Genomic DNA, 26,100 nt, shown 5'->3' with positions numbered 1-26,100 from the left:
GAAGACCAGGCAGTCTACTGCAAGCATATCAAATTGCACAAGACTATGATAATGCTTCAGAGCGAAGAAAGGAAAAATTCCAACAAGCTCAAAGGCCTCCACCAAAAAGTCCCTTCAGATCAGCTCAAGTTCATACAGATGTAGGATTGATGAGTACCTACTACAGACCCCCCATTGGTCCAAAAAGAAATTTCCCAAACATAGAAAAAATGGAAGTGGATCCGTCTCTAAGAGTCAATTATATGAATAGACCTAGATCGACCAACTTCAACAAACGAAGACAAACAATTCAACCCAACCCCACATTTACAAATCAGAACTTTCTGCCAAAGCCTTTCGAATTTAGAGCATACGCCCCGCAACAACCTAGATTCCACGTGGAAGAACTAACTAACATAGTCCACACTCTTCCAACGGCCGATCAAGAGCAAGATCAAATTAATTTTGAAAGTCAAGTTGGAAATTTAGCATCTTACACAGAAGCGGACGATCTTTATTTTCCACAGGACACAGAACCACGGAAGGAAACATAAATAATTTCATACCGTACATAGCAATGAAAACAGGCGATGGTAAATCTTTAAAATTCTTAATCGATACGGGTGCAAACAAAAATTATATTAACAGAAAACACGTAAATTTCCATAAATGTAGAATTACTACTCCCACCACAGTAAGAAATATAAGCGGATCATATGTGGTTGATCGATTCGTAGAATTTAACCCTTTCCCAAAAATTCCCGAAACTAGCAAATTAATATTCTTCGTGTTCAATTTCTATCCGTTCTTCGACGGCCTAATCGAGTACGAATCGCTACAAAAACTTAAAGCAAATATACTAGTAACATCAAATTGTTTACAACTCCCAAGAGGCACAGTAAAGATGTGGAAAAAATATCCAGAAACCTCAACTCTGCAACTAAACGCATTTGAAACGAAAGTCATAAACATTTCAGCAAACATTGAGGCGGGTGAGTTTTCTTAGAAGATGACTTATTTATCACCCCTAACGTGGCACTACAGACGGGACTGTACGCAGCACAAGAAAACCACGCATTGGTGGTAATTACCAACACTTGTGCTGAGCCGACAGAGTTATGCTGTGGTCGGTTACAAGAGTTACAAGCGGAAATCTGGAGTTTTGAAGCAGATGCGCCGATCTCGTATGAGCCCATAAAAAGGGATTAAGCAACTGAGAACGGATCATTTAAACATAGAGGAAAAAATAGACCTCCTCAAAGTCATTGCAGACCACCAGAATGTGTTCTTCATCGAAGGAGAACACTTGACGTTTACAAATGCGATAAAACATAAAATAATAACAACAGATGAAACACCCGTCTATAAAAAATCATATAGGTACCCTTTTTGCCACAGAGAAGAAGTTCAAAAGCAAGTACTTAAAATGCTTGAACAGGGCATTATTAGGCATTCAAACAGCTCTTTCAGTTCGCCCATTTGGATAGTTCCAAAGAAAAAAGACGCTTCTGGCAAAAAGAAATGGAGATTGGTGATTGACTACAAGAAACTAAACGAAAAACCCGAATTAATCCACCTAGCGGCGTGACCTAGCCTTTCTACTGCCATAATAATCATTATTTAATTTCTCAGGAACGTCTATGTATAATTAACTTGACTATATTTTTAAATATCCGTTCCGTATTCCTCAAAATCCTTATTTGCCAGTAAAATTCACAACGTATTGCGTAGAATAATTAAATTTTCTTTCCTTGGGTGCGTAAATACTTGTAAAACCTTATTTAGTTTTATAATCGGTCGGCCTTAACTTTTGGGCTTCAGAGCCATATACGAAACTTGTTTTGAATTGACAATATGAAATATGTGTTCATAACAGATTTTTTGATAATTAATTAATACCATGCGTTCAAAAGTTAGCATCTTTGAAAAACAAGAGTTCAGAAAAATTATTATTATACTTCGCTTTTGAAGACAAAAGATATCGACAACAAAATGATTAATCTCAAAATTTTACTATTAGTTTGCTTGGCTTCAATTTTGCGATATATCTGAATTAGAAAAAATAACTGAATAGAGCATTAGATATGAAAAAGAGAAATTTTTCAGATAATTATTTTTGCATGAAAATCAAAACTTAAGCTTCTTTTGAATGTACTTTCATGAAAAGATAGTCATTAACTTGATCGCATCGTTTTTACAATGTTAGAGGGTTAGGAAAACAAGATGAGGTCGAAAAATAGTGCAAGCTGCGCCTTAAACATGCTTGAGAATGGGAAATATGATCGATATGATTTCCAGTGCTTGTCATTTTTGATTTATTTGTTGAAACATGATACATGACATAAGACATCTGTCCTTTAAAATGTCATCAACGAAAACAAATCTTACAAAATTACTACCGTGCAACGTTTACTTCCTATTTTTCATATAACATTTCTATGCTCTAGTATCTATTGATTAAAAAGACCTACATGCTTAAATTAACTGCTTTTCTTCGCTGTTTGCTTTTTGTGTACAATTGTGAGTAACAGCAAGTGAACAAAATGACAATTGAAATCTGAAATCAAAGAAAAAAAAAGCTTTTCGATTGAATCCCACTATTTAATATTTATTTGCAACAGATACGTAGTTCGCCTACGACGTGCAGGCTTCAGCAGTGTCTTATTTCAAAGCGTATACGTATCTGTCGCGAATAAATATTAAATAGTGGAATTTAGTCGTAAAAGTTTTTTCTTTTCTTTAATTTCAAATTTCGTATTCCACTGAGAGGCTTCAAAAATTTCAGACAATTGATTCAGAAAAGTGAGAAACATCTTTTCTTGAATTTCAATGCAAATTTAAAAATTGCAAATTGTCATCCCAAGTAACAATTTGAATTTCATTAAACTCTTATGATGGTATTCAAGACCAAAATTGGTCATGAAAACCACCATAAGAGTACAATCAAACTCACATTGTTGCTTGGGATCACATACACACACATACATGCATACATACATACATATATACATACATATATACATACATACATATATACATATATACATATACATATATATACATACATACATACATACATACATACATACATACATACATACATACATACATACATACAAACACACATACATCACACACATTGAATACAATCAACATTTGTTTTGAATTCACACGTTTTAACGGTTTAATATACGGTGCTTAAATGTTAAAGTTTAAATAACTTTTGAATGAACCGTCCGATTTTAAATAACTCGGTTTCGTTTGATAGATCTCAGTAGTAATTTTCAAATAATAATAAAATGTGTGATGTTTTTCATTGAATTAATGCTTATATGTTACAAAAATATGTTTTAAATACTATTTTTTCACATTTCTTTATGTAACTTTCAAATTACAAGCCCAATCGTCATGAAATTTGGAAGTTAAGGGTTTGCAATGCTCCTCTTTCATATGCAATCAATTTTGTTCAAATCGGTTAAGGGACCTATGAGATAATGAAGTCCCATATTTTTCATATTTTCATACATTACTTTTGAACTAAAAGTCAAATCAGTATGAAATTCAATAGCGACCAATGGGACACCTAGACCTTTCATTTGACACTAAGAACATTAAAATCGGTCCAGCCATCTCCGAGAAAAGTGAGTGAGATCAAAAGCGTCACATACACACACACACATACACACACACACACACACACACACACACACACACACACACACACACACACACACACACACACACACACACACACACAGAAAATGCTCAGTTTTCGAAACTGAGTCGAATGGCATATGACATTCGGCCTGCAGGACCTTCTTTCCATTTTCGGTTTTCCAAGTGATTTCTATACCTTTATACTATATATTTATATAGTAGAAAGGCAAAACGATTGACGATCGTTATCCCATTCCTAACATCTCTGATATTTTAGATAAACTAGGTCGTTGTATGTACTTTACGACGCTTGATCTAGCATCTGGTTTCCACCAGATAGAAGTCAGTGGCGAAGATGTGGCAAAAACCGCATTCAGTGTAGAGAATGGTCACTATGAATTTTTAAGAATGCCCTTCGGATTGAAAAATGCACCTTCAACGTTTCAACGCGTTATGGATAACGTTTTAAGGGAGCATATCGGTACTCGATGTCTCATTTATATGGATGACATCATAGTTTTCTCAACTAGCCTCAAAGAGCACTTAGAAAATTTATCGAAAATACTGACCACATTAGAAAAATACAACATGAAAGTGCAGCTAGACAAAAGTGAATTCCTGAAAAAAGAAGTAGCCTTTTTAGGTCACATCGTGACACCCGAAGGTGTTAAACCTAATATGGATAAGGTAGTTGCGATTAAGAATTGGCCTCTCTCTAAAACAGAGAGAGAATTACGAGGGTTGCTTGGTACCCTTGGCTATTATCGAAAATTTATTAGAGATTTTGCAACGATTGCCAAACCCTTAACTAAAGCATTAAGGAAAGGAGAAAAAATAAGCCACTCTATAGACTTTGTAGATTCCTTCGAGAAATGTAGAAATATTTTAACAGGAAGTGATATCCTACAATATCCTGATTTCGAAAAGCCTTTCATCTTGACTTTACAACGGATGCATCAAACTATGCCGTAGGCGCCGTTTTGTCACAAGGACAAATTGGTAGCGACAAACCAATCGCTTTCGCCTCTAGGACTCTTAATAAATCAGAGGAAAACTACTCAGCGATCGAAAAAGGGCTTTTGGCTATTGTCTGGACTTGCAGATATTTTAGACCATATCTTTATGGGAGAAAATTTACTCTTTACACAGATCACAAACCACTCACTTTTAGCCTGAATCTCAAAGACTCAAATAGTAGGCTCACTCATTGGCGCCTATATTTGGAACAATTCGATTATGAAATTAAATATAGATCAGGAAAACAGAACGTCGTTGCAGACAGCCTTTCTAGAATACAACCTGAAATAAATTTAAACATAGTGAATGACACATCGACAGCTGACGCTACAATGCACTCCGCAGATATCGATGATTCAGAGTTTATTAAATGTACTGAATTCCCTATAAATAGATTCAGCAACCAGATTATTCTGAAAGTCGGCGAAACAGAAATCATGGCTCACGAAGAGATCTTTCCAAGAATCTACCGACGAACCATAACGAAAACGGACTACGATACTCCATTTATAATCACATTGTTCAAAGAATACATGGACCCTAAACGTTCAATTTGTATCCTTTGTCCGGAAAAAATAATGAATTCTTTACAAATTGTTTACAAGAAATATTTCAACAGGTATAATAACTTTAAAATTTGTATCAGCCAAAAGATACTACTAGATTTGAAAACCCCCGAGAAAGATTCTTCTTTCCAAAAATGAAATCTAAAATACGAGAATTTGTGAAACTATGTAACACCTGCAATAAGAACAAATACGACAGACCCCCATACAAAATAAAACTCGGTAACACACCCGACGCACAGTGGCGCCAGTCAGAACAAAACTGAGACAAAACTAATAAAATTGGCAAAGTAGCATGGAACTTACATATTTTGTATATAACTGTGAACCAAATTGACCACTAAAACTTAAAGTTTTCAATCAATAATTAGGGTGTCTCTAAAATAATTCTCTAAGAAAAGTTTCATAACTACTTGAACTATTATTTTTATTTTGAGTTTTTTTTTTGCATTGGGATAATTAGGAGAAGTAGTAATGACCTTGTAACACTCAGCAAATCATAAGGTTGCGCCACATTTAAAAGTAAATTTTGAATTTTAAAAATAGCGCTTTCTCCAGCCAATAACCATGTTTATTCACTAAAATTTGAATATCAAAGTGTCACTTCTGCTCTGTCGACCTGGTACTAACCTGTACCTGCTAAATGCTCAAAGATTTACTTTAAAAATATCTGTAACAGTATTGCTTAAAGTAATTACAAAGTGGAATTGCCTAAAAACACATGGTTCTATAAAATTCAATATTTTTAGTCTTTGCGCAAATCTGCGCAAAATGCGAATATGATTTTTGGAAAGCAGACTAAATTCTACATAAAATATGAAAAAATGACGGTTACCTTCCGTTCCCAAAAAAAGATGCTAAACTTTGAAAATGCGAAGTCACATGTGTGTTACTATTTGGAGATTTGAAGCAAATATATTTTAGAGTGTACTTGATTTTCGTCAATCTGCAAAATAAGGTGCTAATCTATAACCATTTCAATACCAAATCACGTTTTGCCTTTCTACTATATAAATATATGGTATAAAGGTATAGAAATCACATGGAAAACCGGAAATGGAAAGAAGGTCCTGCGGGCCGAATGTCATATACCATTCGACTCAGTTTCGAAAACTGAGCAGTTTCTGTGTGTGTATGTATGTGTGTGTGTGTGTGTGTGTGTGTGTGTGTGTATGTGTGTGTGTGTGTATGTGACGCTTTTAATCTCACTCACTTTTCTCGGAGATGGCTGGACCGATTTTAATGTTCTTAGTGTCAAATGAAAGGTCTAGGTGTCCCATTGGTCGCTATTGAATTTCATTCTGATCGAACTTTTAGTTCAAAAGTTATGTATAAAAATACGAAAAATATGGTACTTCATTATCTCATAGGTCTCTTAACCGATTTGAACAAAATTGATTGCATATGAAAGAGGAGCCTTGCAAACCCTTAACTTCCAAATTTCATGAAGATTGGACTTGTAGTTTGAAAGTTACATAAAGAAATGTGAAAAAATAGTATTTAAAACATATTTATGTAACATATAAGCATGAGGGGCTCTGTAGCCGCAAGGTTACCGAGTCTGCTTTGACAAGCGAATGGTCATGGGTTCGAATCTTAGTAGAATCAGGCCATTCGATGTCAAAGTGACTTTAGCATGGGTTTATTCTCAGGCCCCTCATCGCCCTTCCTTCATGCTGAGTTCTATATTATCCCGATATGGCCTATTGACAGTGCAAAAAATGAGACCCTTATAGTAAAAATGCACTGGTTTGCTACGCCAGGGATGACTATAATTGGGGACTGTGCGCTGTCATGTGGAACGAGGTGGGTAAAGTAGAGTAAAGTATTGAAAGAAGGGTACCCAATTACACACAAGCACGCATAAAAAAAAAAATTCAATAAGCATATCGCTCACTCAATAGCGACTATAGCCAAAATAAATGCAGTGCGGGTTATACAACAAACACCCGGGCGATATCACAATAGATCTAACCATAATGGTCGCAGTGATGAGTCCATACAGGAAAAAAAAAAACATATAAGCATTAATTTAATAAAAAAACCCGAATTAATCCACCTAGCGGTGTGACCTAGCCTTTCTACTGCCGCTATAATTATTTTTTAATTTCTCTAGAATATATAAATATAATTAACTTGACTATATTTTTAAACATCCGTTCCTTATTATTTTTTTGAAACGATGATTCTACAATTGATGAAGGGACGGTAAGGGAAAGTAATGAAGAAGGATTTTTTCGGAAATGAAGGGGAAGGGTGGAAAGGAAGGGGGGGGGGGTAATAGGTAGCTATGCTTAACAAGTTGTCGTTGTGACTCCTATCTTTTGTCCAATGCTGGAAGGTGCATGGGTCGAACCAAGCTGTAATCAGAGATTATAACCGGATTTGATTACAGCTTGGTTCGACCCATGCACCTTCCAGCATTGGACAAAAGATAGGAGTCACAACGACAACTTGTTAAGCATAGCTACCTATTACCCCCCCCCCCCCCTTCCTTTCCACCCTTCCCCTTCATTCCCGAAAAAATCCTTCTTGATTACTTTCCCTTACCGTCCCTTCATCAATTGTAGAATCATCGTTTCAAAAAAATAATAATATATGCCTGACCGCATTTCAAGGTCATGACTAAAGTCACGAGTTTGGTCAATCCGTCCTTATTTTTCAAAATCCTAATCCAAAAAAGATAATATCTGGGTTTGAAAAAATAACTGAGTAGAATATAAGATTCGAAAAACAAAAAATGAGAAATTGGACTTTTTCTTAGTTGGCGCTGTTTCAGTTAATTATTTTTGCATGAAAATCAAAACTTGAGCTTCTTTTGAATAAACTTTAATGAATCGCTTTAAGCTTGATCGTATCGTTTATACGATATTGCCCGTTAGATGTTTTAGAAAACGATAAGATCAAAGAAACAAAAGCGGCGCCATGAACATGCTTGAGGATGGGAAATATGATCGATATAATTTGCGGCACTTGTTATTTTCGGTGGTATGAGTGGACCCATATTTATTTATTTATTAAAACAAGATACATGACATATGACTATTATCTTTTAAAGTGTCACTAGCGAAAACAAATCGTACAAAATTATTAGTAACCTTTTCTTCCTCTTCTTCATATAAAATTTTTAAGCTCTAGCATCTGTTGATTGGAAAAGCATCTATTAATACGCAAAATTTGTTTGAAATTGGTATAAATTTATTTGGAAAAATAAACTTGATTAATTTATTTCGATTTTACACATTTTAACGGTTTAATATACGGTGCTTAAGTGATAAAGTTTGAATAACTTTTGAATAAATCGTCCGATTTTCAATAACTTGGTTTCGTTTGATAGATCTCAACAGTAACTTTCAAATGATAATAAATTGCAGGATGTTTCCCTTTGAATTACTGCTTATTTTTGTTACATAAAGCAGTTTTAAATACATTTTTTCCACATTTCTTTATGTAACTTTCAAACCACAAGCCCATTCGTCATGAAATCTTGAAGTTATGGCTTTGAAAGACTCCCCTTTCATATGCAATCAATTTTGTTCAAATCGGTTAAGGGACCTATGAGATAGTGAAGTCCCTTATTTTTCGTATTTTTATACATAACTTTTGAACTAAAAGTCCGATCAGTATGAAATTAAATAGCGAACAATGGGACACCTAGACCTTTCATTTAACACTAAGATCATTAAAATCGGTCCAGTCATCTCCGAGAAATGTTGGCTCAATCAAAAGCGTTCCACACACACACACACACACACACACACACACACACACACACACACACACACACACACACACACACACACACACACACACACACACACACACACACACACACACACACACACACACACACACACACACACACACACACACACATACACACACACAGAAAATGCTCAGTTTTCGAAACTGAGTCGAATGGTATATGATACTCGTCCCGCTAGGCTTTCTTTCGATTTTCGGTTTTTCGAGTGATTCCTATACCTTTATACTATATTTTCATATAGTAGAAAGGCAAAACATCACACATTTTATGATTATTTGAAAATTACTGCTGAGATCTATCAAACGAAACCGAGTTATTTAAAATCGGACGCTTCATTCAAAAGTTATTCAAACTTTAACACTTAAGCACCGTATATTGAACCGTTAAAACGTGTGAAATCAAAACATATCAATCAAATGTTGATTGTATTCAATGTATGAGATGTGTGTGATGTATGTGTGTATGTATGTATGTATGTATGTATGTATGTATGTATGTATGTATGTATGTATGTATGTATGTATGTATGTATGTATGTATGTATGTATGTATGTATGTATGTATGTATGTATGTATGTATGTATGTATGTATGTATGTATGTATGTATGTATGTATGTATGTATGTATGTATGTATGTATGTATGTATGTATGTATGTATGTATGTATGTATGTATGTATGTATGTATGTATGTATGTATGTATGTATGTATGTATGTATTTATGTATTTATGTATGTATGTATGTATGTATGTATGTATGTGTGTATGTATGTATGTATGTATGTGATGACAATTTGAAATTTTAAAATTTGCAATGAAATTCAAGAAAAGTGAGAATCATGTCAATTGTCTGAAGTTTTTGAAGCCTCTTAGTGGAATACAAACTCTGAAATTAAAGAAAAGAAAAAACATTTACCGACTAAATTCCACTATTTAATATTTATTCGCGACAGATACGTATACGCTTTGAAATAAGACACTGATGAAGCCTGCACGTCGTAGGTGAACTACGTATCTGTTGCAAATAAATATTAAATAGTGGGATTCAATCGAAAAGTTTTTTCTTTTCGTTGATTTCAGATTTCAATTGTCATTTTCTTCACTTGCTGTTACTCACAATTGTACAAGAAAAGCAAAAAGCGAAGAATAGCAGTTAATTTAAGCATGTAGGTATAGTGGTGATAGGATTAAAAATACTAGTAAGTTGATTTTTCCAAATAAATTTATACAAATTTCAAACAAATTTTGCGCATCAATAGATGCTCTTTTCAATCATTAGATACTAGAGCTTAGAAATGTTATATGAAAAATAGGAAGTAAACTTTGCACGGTAGTAATTTTGTAAGATTTATTTTCGTTAGTGATATTTTAAAGGACAGATGTCTTATGTCATGTATCATGTTTTAATAAATAAATCAAAAAAAGACAAGCACTGGGAATCATATCGATCGTATTTCCCATTCTCAAGCATGTTTATGGCGTAGCTTTGGCACTATTTTTCGACCTCATCTTGTTTTCCTAATCCTCTAACATTATAAAAACGATGCGATCATGCTAATGACTATCTTTTCATGAAAGTACATTCAAAAGAAGCTTAAGTTTTGATTTTCATACAAAAATAATTATCTGAAGGAGCGCTAGCTAAGAAATAGTTCCATTTCTCGTTTTCATATCTAATGCTCTATTCAGTAATTTTTTTCTAATTCAGATATATTGCAAAATTGAAGCCAAGCAAACCAATAGTAAAATTTTGAGATCAATCATTTTGTTGTAGATATCCTTTTTCTTCAAAAGCGAAATATAATAATAATTTTTCTGAACTCTTGTTTTTCAAAGATGCTAACTTTTGAATGCATGGTATTAATATCAAAATATCAAAAAATCTGCTATGAACAAATACTTCATATTGTCAATTCAAAACAAGTTTCGTATGTGGCTCTGAAGCCCGAAAGTTAAGGCCGTCTGTAGACCCGTTAGAGGGTTAATTTCTAATTTTCTATACATATTCATTCAAGTCTGTAAAAATTATCTTTTGTGTTTACATTATTTTTCTATAAATATTATAAAACTAAATAATGTGTTCATCAAGTAACATAAATGACGCTTACATGTATTTACGCACCCAAGGAAAGAAAATATAATTATTCTACACAATACGTTGTGAATTTTACTGGCAAATAAGGATTTTGAGGAATACGGAACGGATATTTAATAATGTAATCTAATATAACATCTATACATCTACAATTAAGTTCCTGAGAAATTAAATAATGATTATTGTGGCAGTAGAAAGGCTAGGTCACGCCGCTAGGTGGATTAATTCGGGTTTTTTTGTATGCAAATACCTAACAGGATACGATTAAAAACCGTTTTTCGAAATTTGCGTTGAGTTGTCACACAAACCTCAGATTAAAAAATTTCTCCAAAAAGCTGTATCATTCCCAGCACTTTGAAATTTTGCAATTAAGTTATTTAGTCTGTCTACTTTCATAGAAAAATAATACTTCATGAAAAACTTCAACTCCATTTTGGGTGTTTTGTCCCAATATTTTCCACTGTGCGACGTTAAGAAACCTTTCGACATAGTACACATAGACATTTTTATTAGCCAACCAGACAAATTTCTATCAGCAGTCGATAAGTTTTCGAAATTTGGAATACTTCTTCCTATAAAATCTAGAACGATAAACGACATTCGAAAAGGACTTACTAAACTTTTTTCCTTGTACGGCACTCCAAGTCTTATAGTTTGGATGGTAAATGGTTGAATAATGCGCTCCAGAACTACCACGAAGTTCCACAGCCTCTTATTTAGCAACTCCTCTCTCTACCTTCCCGTGGTACCATCCGGGATACGTTCCTTAGTGGAAATCGGACAACCGGTGGAAACTAGGGTCGTATGCGGACAGAGAAGAGGGCACTCATGCGAAGGCTGAGTGTAAACTCTCCGCCTGCAAATGACGGATCTCGGTAGAAGCATGTTCGATGAACCTGAAAATACTGAGAACCTGAGCAGAGGGTCCAAAGCCCCCAAAGGAGGATGGTTTTAATAGCTGTTATCCATGGCTAAAAGTAAAAACAAGAATGGATAAACCGCTAATCCAAGGTGTCATGCGACCCGTGCCGAGGGATGAATGGTGGGGGGGGGGGGGGTTCATAAATACTCAGCCTCAAACGGAGCATGTGGAGTACCAGAGCGCCCTCCGCAGTAAACAGCAATCAAAATAAAACATTAACTTCAGTGAGCGCGGACGGATTAGATAATTCGTTCGCAAGAAGTGGTATCCAGAGGTCTCCGCCGATGGATACCAGTAGAAGCGCCCGCGTAAGCGGAAAGGGAAACGGCACACCTGTCGCTCCAACTGCATCTACGCCGGACGCAGCAATGAACGGTCCGTCGCTAATAAAAGCAGTGGGAGGCAAGAGAGACATGCTACCAAGAGTGGTTGCGGCGTCTCATCAACTCGATGCCATTATCGAGTTCGTGACAGGTCGCAGCACCTTAGCGAAGGACCTGAAACAAAGTCTGCTCATGCTTCGGAGCACCATGCGTGCTGCGACGAAGGAGCACAGCGAACTCGAAGCGCGAGTAAAAGTGGCAGAGAAAGAGAAGACGCTTGTATCAAGGTCTGCACAAACGGATGCCTGCCCGTCAATGGCTGACCATTCCGTGGCACTCGCGACTACGGAGCAGTCTAACGACAAGGCATCCGCAAGTGGTGGTGACTACCGATGCAGTTCGTCTGCGTAGCGGACCGGCGGGAACCCAGGTAGCAACTATAAGACTTCCACTGGAAGACGGAAATGCAGCCCTGAAAGTGTCTAAGCCAGGGGCGGACTGGGAGCCAAAGGGCCCACCGGACCTTTGATATTAGGGACCCCAGTTTGCAATATTCTCATGATAGTAAATTAACACAAAAAAGACATCTACACAAAAGACATCAGCGTTACAAGGACAGTAAATCGAATGAATATGGGCTCTATTTTGTAAGTTATGTCGTGCAACTCGACTCGACTCAGGCACTGTCGAGTGTCGAGTATCGGGAGAACGGGCAGCATAGCGGCTCGATGCTCGAAACAAAACAAACCCAGTCGTTATTAGGACCGAGTTACCAGCTTTTAGCGTGTGGGTCATACTAGCGGTTCACGGTATTTTAGTTTTGACGCATTTTTCTTCAACCCAATCTTCGCTGCTTTGAGTTTTAGTTTGTTCAGCCACCACCACAGATGCTGTTCTATCGACAATATCCATTTCATTGGGAAAACAGACGAACTAACTAGATTTGCTGAAGATTGTGCATCCTGTAACGGCATGTTGAACAGGCCACATGAGGGACCATCACGTTGATAAAGTTCCCTGCGAGGTTAGAATGGCCATGATTTTACGGTCGATGGTATCATACGCAACTTTGAAATCAATGAAATAATTGTCCGTTGAATTCTACATTCATGGACTTTCTGGAGGATCTGCCGCAGCGTGAACATTTGATTTGATTTGCGTGATCATTTGATATCATTTGATGTCAATAATTCAATATATATGAGTAGCTTACTGCGTCTACACGTCAGAACAGAACAGTTCAGTGCAGGCGATTCCCGTGCCGAGTTATAGCGATCCCTGGGATTAAACTCTAGGATTCTACTATAAGAATCCTGCTTCTATAAGCAAGGAATTCTGTGCGAATCCTCTGTACAATTTCTTCACATGATTTCAATGTGAGGAATGCCCGAGACTCTGCGCGAATCTTTTTGGTTCGTCCTGGTAGAGCTGCGGAAAAAAGAACCCATCGTCCAAAAACGCCAGTACGAAGAGCACGTGCTCGCCAGTCCAGAGGAGAGGTTCGTCAGCAATAACACACGGAGTTTCCACAAAACGGTCAGGTGAAAGAATTTTGCCATGCCTGTGATGTGCAATGATAGTGCTGGCAACTTGCTTACTGACAAAACGAGGGTAGCAGCCAGGTGGAAGAGTATTTCCACGCTGTTGAATAGACAAGTTAACACGAAGATCAGCAGCTACAGGATAAGAATTTTGAGCAAAGGCCAAACTGTGGAGCCACCAACACAGGAGGAGGTCAAAAGAGCAATCAGTGAGCTGAAAAACGGTAAGGTTGGTGTAAAGGATGGTATCCTGGCTGAACTTCTAAAAACGGGGAGCGAGCAGTTATATGAAACAATTCGCCACCTCATTGTCAGGAACAGAATATGGGAGGAAAATAAATATCGAAAGAGTGGTTGATTGGCCTCATTCCCCATAATTTTAAAAACGGACATCGATTTGAGAGTAAAAACTATCGTGGCATTACGTTACTCAATTTTGCCTATAAGGTGCTCTCCCTATTCTGTGTTTTAGACTGCGTCTAGTAACTGACGAGTTCCGGGAGTACAACTTGCAGACTCATAATATTTTTATGGATTTCAAGGCGGCATACGATTCAGTCAAACGAAATGAGCTGTGACAGTTAACGCTAGGACATGGTTTTCCCACAGGACTAGTTACGTTGGTTCGTGATATGAGTCAGAATAGCAGATGAGACCTCACGTGCTTTTTGATTTTGCGGATGACGTCGATATCACGAAAATCAAAAGTAGAGCAGCGAAAGAAGCCTTTAGGTCATTTATTGAGAAATTGGGACTTACCATTAACACCGCCAAAACGAAGTACATGGCGTGGAAATCCAAATGATGCTGGTGTCGAAGAGGAACTGAATATATTTTGGTATGCTCGTTACATTTGACAACGATGTAAGTCGCAAAGTAAAACGACTAATTACAGCTGCGAATTGGCCTTTACGCAGGCATTACATGTTGTAGCGGAAGTCCCGTAGCTTGCGAATTCGCATAAAACAGACGCTCTAGAGGACACTAATCCTCTCGGTGGCCCTTTACGGACAAGAATCATGGACGCTAAAAGAAGCTAATCGACGAATGCTTTGGGTTTTAGCGTAAAATGTGGCAAAATCCAAAAGGGAGTGTCGCGCAGACGCATGAACCACGAACTATATTAAGAATGCAAATATGCTGTTATAATGAAGATAGTACAGTGTGGCAGTCTGCGCTGGGCTGGTCACGTGTCTAGAATGCCCAACGAAAGAGTAGCCAAAATTATTTTAAGCAGAGAATCAAGAAGAGGCCGTAGACTTCGGAGTAGACATCGCACTGATAGATGTGCGCTATCGAGGATGATGCAAGTTCAGCTGGTGTTCGAGGAGTTTGAAGAAAGGTAGGACCATAATTCATTCGGCGCAGGATCGATAACGGACCGTCGTCACTGAAGTAAACTGAGTATGGAGCTTAAGCCGACAGTTCAATATTTATAAGTAGTCAAATAACTGCGGATGAAATACTAATTCTACTTTTAAATACTCAGAATTTAAGCTGGTAATATTTTCGGAGCTTGGACCCCAACAGCTCAACTTAAATGATTTCATGAATCATGGGGCCCCAGCAATCGAACATTCGTGAGTCATAGAAAAAGTTTAATTGAAGTATAAATTTTGGTTTAAAGTTCGGGCCGCAACAGTCCTATTTGAAGCTGAATTTTCAATCATCAAATCGGTTGATTTCATAAATCATGGAGCCCCAGCAATCGAACATTCGTGAGTCATAGAAAAAGTTTAATTGAAAGAGAAATTTTGGTTTAAAGTTCGGGGCCCCAACAATCCCATTTGAAGCTGAATTTTCAATCATCAAATCGGTTGATTTCATGAATCATGGGGCCCCAGCAATTGAACATTCGTGAGTCATAGAAAAAGTTTAATTGAAGTATAAATTTTGGTTTAAAGTTCGGGGCTCCAACAATCCCATTTGAAGCTGAATTTTCAATCATCAAATCGGTTGATTTCATAAATCATGGAGCCCCAGCAATCGAACATTCGTGAGTCATAGAAAAAGTTTAATTGAAAGAGAAATTTTGGTTTAACGTTCGGGGCCCTAATAGTCCCATTCGAAGCTGAATTTTCAATCATCAAATCGGTTGATTTCATAAATCATGGGGCCCCAGCAATCGAACATTCGTGCGTCATAGAAAAAGTTTAATCGAAATAGCAATTTTGGTTTAAAGTTCGGGGCCCCAACAGTCCCATTCGAAGCTGAATTTTAGATCATCAAATCGGTTAATTACGTAAATCATGGGGCCCCAACAATCGAACATTCGTGAGTCATAGAAAAAGTTTAATTGAAAGAGAAATTTTGGTTTAAAGTTCGGGGCCCCAACAATCCCATTTGAAGCTGAATTTTCAATCATCAAATCGGTTGATTTCATAAATCATGGAGCCCCAGCAATCGAACATTCGTGAGTCATAGAAAAAGTTTAATTGAAAGAGAAATTTTGGTTTAAAGTTCGGGGCCCCAACAATCTCATTTGAAGCTGAATTTTCAATCATCAAATCGGTTGATTTCATGAATCATGGGGCCCCAGCAATTGAACATTCGTGAGTCGTAGAAAGAGTTTAACTTTAAATTAAAAAAAAAAAAAAAAAAAAAACTGAAATAAAAATTTTGGAAAATCTCATTTTGTGTAACAACGAAAATTTTTCTGGGGCCCACCGGGCATTTGCCCGGTTGCCCGGTGGGCCAGTCCGCCCCTGGTCTAAGCTGAAGGTGGGATGGTCCGTGTGCCCACTGAGCGTGTTCCAGCAGCCGGAGGCCTGCTTCCAGTGCTTTGAGAGAGGGCACAGGTCCTGGAGCTGTAAGGGGCCAGACCGAAGCCACTTGTGTAGGAGATGTGGCGGTATGGGCCATATAGCGAGGGACTGTACTGCGCCACCCAAGTGCCTGATATGTACCAGCCAACGGGACGCTAAGCACACAACAGGAGGCCCGATGTTCCCGGCAGGCGCGCCGGCGACTAAAACACGGGCGTAGTGCAGGTAACGCAACTGAACTTGAACCACTGCCACGCGGCCCAGCAGCTGTTGTACCAAGCAGTTACTGAGTCGTTGACGGACATTGCAATCATCTCGGACCCATACCACATCCCTGCCGGAAACGGTAATTGGGTGTCGGATAGGTCCGGGACGGCGGCTATATGGACGACAAGCAGGTTCCCGGTTCAAGATGTTGTATCAACTGCAGACGAGGGATTCGTGGTTGCCAAAGTGGGTGGAGTGTTCTACTGCAGCTGTTATGCTCCGCCGAGCTGGTCTATCGAGCAGTTTACGCGGATGGTGTACCGAGTATCAGTTGTGCTGACTGGTCTAAGGCCGTTGGTTGTGGCGGGCGACTTTAACGCTTGGGCGGTAGAGTGGGGAAGTCGTCGCACGAACCATAGGGGCCGGATTCTGCTTGAAGCTCTGGCAAAGCTCAACGTAGATCTGGTCAACGTCGGCACCACAAGTACCTTCAGTAGGAACGGTGCGGAGTCTATCATCGACGTGACATTCGGCAGTCCTGGTCTGATAGGAGACTGGAGGGTAGACAATGGCTACACTCACAGTGACCATCAGGCGGTCCGCTATGGTGTCGGTCAGATAACGAGGCGGCAGGCGGCGAGTAGAGCCGACACTCCAACCACCCGTGGATGGAAGACATACTTCGATCCCGAATTATTTGTGAAAGCAATCCGAAGAGAGTGCAGTGATCGTGGTATGCCCGATCCGAACGCTGATTATTTGGTTGAGGTACTGTCGCGAGCATGTGACGCTACCATGCCTAGGAAAGGTCGACATAGGTATGGCAGGTCACCGGCTTACTGGTGGACAGATGAAATTGCGGAACTCCGCGGAGCGTGCTTTCGTGAGAATTATGCAAAGAGCTCGTTCGGACGAAGGCAGGGCTGAATGTCGAGTAGCACTTGCTGCTACACGCGCAGCGCTTAAGAGTGGGATTAAAGCTAGTAAACGAGCCTGCTTTGAAAGGTTATGTGCTAGTGCCAATGCGAACCCGTGGGGTGATGCCTACAGGGTCGTAATGGCAAAGACCAAGGGAGTGATGGCGCCCTCAGAGCAATCGCCAGAGATGCTGGAGCGGATCATCGAGGGCCTCTTTCCGCGCCACGAGCCAAGGCCCTGGCCCCAGGCCGCTGAGTCGTCCCACGGCCGACGTTCCAGTATCTCAGACCATAGCGTAGGATGGTCGGCCTCCCAGCCGAACATCCAAAGTAACGTGGGCGACGGTTACGAATGAGGAGCTCATTGAGATCGCTAAATCCCTAAAGGTGAGCAAGGCACCGGGGCCAGACAGAATCCCGAATATGGCCATTAAAGCGGCTATATTAGAGGCTCCCGAGTTATTCGGGGCTGTAATGAGGAGATGCCTGGAAGCTGGCCACTTCCCGGACAGATGGAAGCGACAGAACCTCGTGCTGTTGCCGAAGCCGGGAAAACCTCCGGGTGTTCCCTCGTCATATAGGCCGATCCGTCTGCTCGATACTGTCGGTAAGGTGCTGGAGAAGGTTATCCTTAACAGACTCGTACAGTATACGGAGGGTACAAACGGTCTGTCAAGGAATCAATTCGGCTTCCGAAAAGGCAAATCTACGGTGGATGCAATCTTGTCGTGGCAATCCAGCGCAAGAGGACAGGTATCCGCTATTGCGCAGTTGTCACGCTGGGACTCCATAGCCAACTCGCTTCGGAACGTCCAAGTGCCGGTGTCGCTGTACAGGATTCTGGAAAATTATTTCCAGAATCGTGTGCTATGCTACAACACGGAGGAGGGTCAGTAGTGCGTTCCAATCACCGCAGGGGTCCCGCAAGGTTCCATACTGGGCCCGGTGTTGTGGAACGTCATGTATGACGAGGTGTTGAAGCTAAAGTTCCCGGTAGGGGTGGTGATAGTTGGCTTTGCGGTCGATATCACCTTGGAAGTCTATGGTGAATCTATCAGAGAGGTTGAGTTGACGGCTGACCACTCTATAAGCATTGTTGAAGATTGGATGCGATCCAGGAAACTGGAGCTTGCGCATCATAAAACGGAGGTTATCGTGGTGAACAACCACAAGTCGGTGCAGCAAGCAAATATCAGCGTCGGGGACTGCACTATTTCGTCAACGCGGTCCTTAAAACTTCTGGGAGTCATGGTCGACGACAAGCTCAAGTTCGGGAGCCACGTCGACTATGCCTGCAAGAAGGCTTCCACAGCTATTTCGGCATTGTCTCGAATGATGTCTAATAGCTCTGCGGTGTATGGCAGCAAGCAAAGGCTATTAGCCAACGTGGTCCAGTCTATACTTAGGTATGGCGGATCGGTGTGGTCATCGGCGTTAGGTACCAAAAGCTATCTAGCCAAGCTGGAAAGCACCTATCGTCTCATGTGCTTGAGAGTGGCGAGTGCGTATCGCACAGTTTCACATGACGCAATCTGCGTCTTAGCAGGTATGATGCCTATTGGCATTATCATCAGCGAAGACGTAGAGTGTTTCAACCAACGTGGAACTAGAGGCATACGGAGTACCACAAGATCGGCCTCGATGACCACATGGCAGCGGGCATGGTCTAATTCCACAAAAGGTCGGTGGACACATCGACTTATCCCGGAACTATCCGGGTGGGTCAACAGGCGCCACGGCGAAGTCAACTTCCACCTGACACAGATTCTGTCAGGGCATGGTTGCTTCAGACAGTATCTGCACAAGTTTGGGCATGTGGAGTCCCCCGCGTGTCCCGAATGCGTGGATGTTGAGGAAACGGCAGAACATGCTTTCTTCATATGCCCTCGTTTCGCGGGCGCGAGAAGCAACATGATGGCAGTGAGCGGACAGGACACTACCCCGGATAACTTAGTCCAAAAGATGTGTTCCAGCTCGGACGTCTGGGGAGCGGTCAATGCGGCTGCTACCCAGATTGTACTCGAGCTACAAAACCACTGGAGAGCCGATCAACGGCGAATAAACAGCCTAACTACCATAGTCCAGTAGTTATCTAAGCGAGTGCATTAAGCACAATAGCCCCTCCCTGAAGTAATACCGATAAGGTGGTGCCATGGGGGATTGAGGCTGGAGACTCGAGTAGGGTTTTAGTGGGTCGAGATCCTTACACCCTATTAGGGGGGTCGGGATACCTAAACCCCACTCCCTGAGTTATCTTCTCAGGTGTCTGATAGTACAGTATCTTCTAAGGTGCTCAGCAGATTTCCCAACTCGTAAAAAAAAGTCTTATAGTATGCAAAATTTGAACATCGGGTGTAATGTACACCCCTCCAAACCACAGCGAAAGTAACGGGACAGTCGAAAGATTCCACTCTATAGTAGCAGAAATCTTTCGATGCGTTCAAAATAATTATTCAGACTTAAGTAAAAAAGAAAAATTTCGAATAGCTTGCACCCTGTATAATACTACCATTCACTCCGCTACGAAGTTAAAACCACGCGAAATATTTTATGGTCTTAAAGACGGGACCGAAAGGAACCTGGACGTCGTAAAAATGTTAGAAGACCGAAACAAATTCTACGACGAAATAATACTTCAACTTGAAAAATCCAAAAAAAGAGATTTGGAGTATCATAATAAAAATAGACAATTCCCACCAATTATAGAAGAGGATCAAACTGTCTTTAATAGAGTACAGGGAATCAAAAAGAAAACAAAAGAACAATACCTGCCGGTTACAGCCATCGAGAGCAGAGAAAGAATAGTAATCGATAGCTCTGGCCGACATTTACACAAAGAAAGCATTAAAAGATTTTAACATTCTTATTTTTATTTCACAGAACCATGGCAGCGATTCTACCATTCGTCACCCTGTTCATTACCCTATCCAATGCCCAAAACATCCAAATTCATGACCTGTCCCAAAACCCTGGCCTACTCACACTCCAAACCGGAAACAGTCTAATCAAAAACGGACATCACAAAATCTACCATGAAGTTGACCTAGATAAATATTACCCATTACTGGTAAAAATTCAAACAATCATTGACGGACTCAACATATTCCAAAACTTCAAAGACATGACGGACCTCCTACAAGAAAAACTCACAACAGTAAATAACCTGTATAATAACCTTTATCCAAAAAAGAGGGAGAGAAGAGGATTGCTAAATTTCTTAGGTTCTGGGATAAAGTTTATTACAGGCAACTTAGACGAACAAGATCTCATACAGATCAATAACGACATACGCGATCTAACAGCAAGTAATAGAAAACTAGTTAGACAGAACAACCAACAAGTCCAAATTAACAAGCAACTTCAAGATAGAATTAACACAATCATAAGAAACATGAATGAACAGCAAAGCTTAATAACCAAACAAATAATCAAAGCTAGAGAAAACATGCTAAATCACAGGCAGACGAATCAGAACTTCACCGCTCTCACTCAAGCATTTAAGATATCTCACCATATAGAATTCATTAAAAATCACCTTGACACAATTTTCGAAACTATTCAGCTAGCAAAACTCAATATAATTTCAAAACATTTTCTAGAAGCAAATGAACTAAATTTTATAACAGAAAGACTCCAGGAGCAGAACATAACTTTATTGAGCACAGATCAAGCATACGACTTTTTAGGAATCAAAGCTTTATACAAAGATTCAAAAATTTACCTAAACATTCTTATACCACAGATAGAGAATAGAGTCTACAAGCACCTCTTACTAGAGCCACTACCCATTAATAATAAAGTGTTGAAGATCCCAACAAACCATGCCATCACCAGCCCAGGCTTTACATACTTCATTAAGGGAACCTGCCAGACGATACAGGATAACGTGTAGGGATGGGAACTATTATTAAAAATCGTTACTGATAACTATCAGTAGTTTCAGTACATTACTGATAACTATCAGTAAAAATCAGTAATTTTACCCATCACAACATTGTATCAAAAATAGGAAATTGTAATAACTGCATTATTCATTGTAATTTTTCATTGTAATTTATCAGGTGGACTTCATGGGGGCTCGCCCAACTACCGACCAGATTTTTTTCATCCGACAGATCTTGCAGAAATGTTGAGGGTACATCGTGTCCTCGGATCACATCTTTATTGATGTCAAATCAACATACGATACAGTCCAACGAGACCAGACGAAACCGGTTTTCCGGATAAACTGACCCGACTTATCAGAGCTACATTGGAACTAGGTGTTTCGCGCGTGTCCGGGACACATTCGAGTCCCATCGAGACTCGACGAGGGTTGTGACAAGGTGACAGCTATACAGTATGCTGTTCAACTTTACTCTTGAGGCGGTGTTCCGACCAGCGAGTATCGAAAGAGGCATGATTTTCATCAAGGGTAGAAGTATATAAATCACAACATACTTTCACTGCTTGAGAATCCCAGAGACCCACATCTACATCTGACGAAAGTCGGTAGGCTACAGTGGGCCGGGCACGTCGTCAGGATGCCGGACGACAGAACAACGACAACAGTTATTTTCAACAACCCCACCGGCACAGGAAACACGAAGACTCAATATGCAAGGTGGCTTGACCAAGTCAAAGGCGATTTATGACTTTTGAGACGATTAGGAAATTTGCGACGAATGGCCCAAGATCGAGTTGAATAGAGACGACTGCTTGAAACAGCACGAGCCACCCCGGCTCTAGCCTGCTGACGAAAACGACGACATATTGTGTCACTCTCGTCTATCGTACATCCGACCATTAACTTTAATCCAACTGATTTTTCTTACGGGACGACGTTACTGTATCAGTAAGGATCAATAACTGCGAAACCTTACTGATATTTAGTGATATTATTGCTTACTGATAACTATCAGTAATTAATGATAGTTTTCCCATCCCCAATAACGTGCTCTGCGATGCTAAAGACCCAATGGATTTTTCTAGCGACGAATGTTACGCAAAACTTTTGCATGGAGCGTCAGGTAATTGTTCCATGTTAGAAACCCAAAACCGAACAGAGGTTAAGAGAATCTCGGATAACCACGTCACTGTGAAAAATGCTAAATCCATAGACTTGACAACAAGTTGCCAACTGTCTAATCGGACACTTTCGGGAACATTTCTGATCTATTTCAACAACTGCTCTGTAACGTTAAATGACTTATCATTCAGCAGCCTAGAATACCACCAAAGCTCTCCATCATTCGTAATTCCACTAGAAGGGTTGAAGATTGAGCAAACGAGCGTAGAAGCAGTGGTTTCCTTAGAGAAACTACACGAATTCCACTTGAAAAATCGAGAGGAGTTGGAGCACATCAAAATAACAAGCTCCACGGAAACAACTCTGGTCGAAATCGCATTCAACTTTCATATCATCAAATCGGGACGATTCGATCTTGGGGAAAGAGCAGTTATGAACAACATCTCCAGCATCACAACCAAGCACAATCCCATCACGCTCCTGATCTAAATCCACGAACGGGACCCACGCATCGACAACAGCGTAACACCAGACCCAGCGGGAGACATGCGGTTGAGGGAACAGAAAACACTAACATAGACGGATAGGTAAAATGTAGCTAGGTTAAGATAAATTTCTAGATTATTAAATCACTCTGTTTAGTGCGTTCGAAAGAATCAGTCGTGTTTTATTCATAACTATAACTTATAAATTTGCAATTAATAATATAGAATTTACTGATCATAGAGTGACTATATATAGAGTCCTGTATACACCCCACATACATGTATCTCACACTAAGGATGTTTTTTTGGAGTTATGGTCTAACGAGCGGTAGCGGGTTAGACAACAAGCGTCTGCCTAAAATGATGTAATCAATATTTTCTGCAATCATAGTTTTTGCGAGACCGATTCCAAATTTTGTTTCGGTCCTAAAATTGAGTATTTTTCGAAAATTTTCTCCCTCGAGCAGCACGTTCCTCACAATTGGTAGATTTTTGGCCTTTTAACTAAGCCTCGGTTGTTTCGTTTGTAGATTACCAATACCAATTTTAAAGTTGTTTTATTAATAAATTTTAATACATGCTATTGAATTGTAAACATTTTGTAAAGTTTTTAGTATCGTGGCTAACAAACTAGTATTTATATATATTTATATATTGTTCTATTTTCAGGTTTTAATGATTGCTCGGCGACAACGCCATCGAATTGCTTCAGCTATTCTAGAAGTTACGTTATCTGCGCAATTGACAATCACCCACCAGAGGAATCCATTCTTCATTCCGAGCTTCAACCTTCAAACTCCTGCCAATTTAAAACTGTACAGACATAGTCCTTTATCGAACATATTTCAGCTTGTTGGATGTATTCTATTGATATATTGCCCCTTTTATATTTTTAATTTATGGAATAATATCATCGATGTTATACATAAAGACCGAATAGGTGTAGATGAATTTGTAGAGACTGATTTATTAATTCCAAAAATGATATTGCAAATCTCTTTAGTCTTGCTTGCTCTATCTCCATTTGTAAATGCTGTTTTTTATGGGATTAAAAACAAAAGTATTAAAAAATCATTTTACAATATCTGGCGGAAACAAAAGTCAAGAATAGAAATCCATTACGAAATACAGGCACGTACTCCATCCAACTGCGGGTCTAGAAGACCATCGATTAATGGTACAAACGCGACACAACCATTGCTTCACAGACAACTGTCGGAAACGTTTCTTGAAATAAAGAAGGCTGATATTGATGATATACAAACCGACACTAAAGGTACATCAGATTCATTGTGGTCCTCGAGTTCTAAGCTTTCAAGCTTTTCAGTATTAAACAGTCCCATAGGAAACGTGACACATATAACAACTAGACCTTTCAAAACTACTGAAATGAAATTTATTTGTTTGAACCCAATGCAATCATCATCTGTATCACATTTAATCCCCCCCACTAATTCTTCTAAATTGTCTAAACAGGACCGTAATGAAAGCACCTCGAAAGTAACCTGCGATTTGAAAAGTACCATTAAGCAATATACATCTATAAATACAAAACCAAAGATTAAAATAAGTAGAGCATTATCAGAGGAGAAAGAATGTTCTCTCAGTTATGGGCATCGATTAGATAATGCAAGTGAGCTCTGTACCACGTGCTCAAAATCTTTATATAATTTTAATCTTAAAGAAAATCAACTGCTAGTTGGATCCGCACGATTTTTGCGTGAAACTCAAACAAATACTAGTCGCTTCACAAAGTTGGACACAGTGTACCCTTCAATATTCAAAAAGTATTCGTCATTGCAGGAAATGTCTATTTATAGTAATTTCACCCAAGCTGGTAATGTCTTAAAATAAACGTTAGGAAATACAAGTGGAATATCAAATTCATTTATAGATTTAGAAAATTAAAATATTCTATAACATTTGTTTACCAATTGTAAAACAAGTTGCGTCTAGGTAAAGTAAGACCTAAGGGCATTTTCAAAATTATCGTACAAATATGGGTCGAACCAGAATTCCCCGAGATATTGTAAACGAGTATAGTAGGTATATGGACTTGTAAACGAAAACAATTCTTCTCATTCTTCTCAAAACTCAAGGTCTTCGATTTCTCCAGGAAATTCTATTTTTTTCTTTTTAACTCTTATTAAAAAAGTAAACCAACCATTGTAGAACAAAACATTTTATTGACAATATGAGTAATAAAAATTTTTCATTGAACAAAATTGGTAAACTATCTATGAATGAATAAAAGCTGTATGAAAAAAATTAAAAGGTCTATTTCCTGTTTGTCATTTTATACAGTACCGCCCATTTCCATTTAGTTAGAAAGAGTGCCATTCTGACTTTAACGGAGACGCCAAACGAAGGTAGTGTTCGATTGAAAGAAGTCAAGTACAATACGTTTTAATTCGGAATTTTCCGGAGTAGCGAGATCCGGACTATTGAGTCGTCGGATTATTGGGTGTCGGATTAGCGGGGGGATACTGTAGTCAATTAATTTATTTATTTACTATTTACGCGTGCAGGGCGCTATATCTCTGCATATTAGTGTTGATAGGAGGAAATTCTTATTAACTTAGGGACTATAGACTATAAACTAGAATGGACCAAGAGATGCTTATAAACAATTGCTTCTAAAACCTTCGAGCAAGCACACAGAGAAGTAATTCCGCGGTAGTGTTCGACATTACGCCTGTCTCCTTTTTTAAATACAGGAAACATAAAGGAGGTCTTCCAGCTCCAAGGAAATTGGTGGCATTGCATAGAGAGACTGAACAATGAAGCGATAGGCAATTTCAAAGTCTCACAGCATTTTTTCAACAGCACAGAAGGAATGCCATCCAGCCCA

General features: G+C 39.1%; 1 protein-coding gene across 1 annotated transcript in view; it reads left to right on the top strand.

Annotated features, from left to right (window-relative positions):
- LOC128745945 (uncharacterized) overlaps positions 1–25,178 on the top strand; it is a 37,913-nt gene extending 12,735 nt beyond the window's left edge. Inside the window, exon 2 of the mRNA XM_053843003.1 lies at positions 23,919–25,178. Within this exon, the coding sequence (XP_053698978.1) occupies positions 23,919–25,103 (1,185 nt within the window). The 3' untranslated portion in view covers positions 25,104–25,178. The remainder of the gene's footprint in view (positions 1–23,918) is intronic.
- The last annotated feature ends 922 nt before the right edge of the window (positions 25,179–26,100 follow it).

Source organism: Sabethes cyaneus, chromosome 1, assembly GCF_943734655.1.
Source record: "Sabethes cyaneus chromosome 1, idSabCyanKW18_F2, whole genome shotgun sequence".
In the NCBI taxonomy this organism is placed as follows: domain Eukaryota; kingdom Metazoa; phylum Arthropoda; class Insecta; order Diptera; family Culicidae; genus Sabethes; species Sabethes cyaneus.
This window is presented reverse-complemented; position numbering and strand designations above follow the sequence as displayed.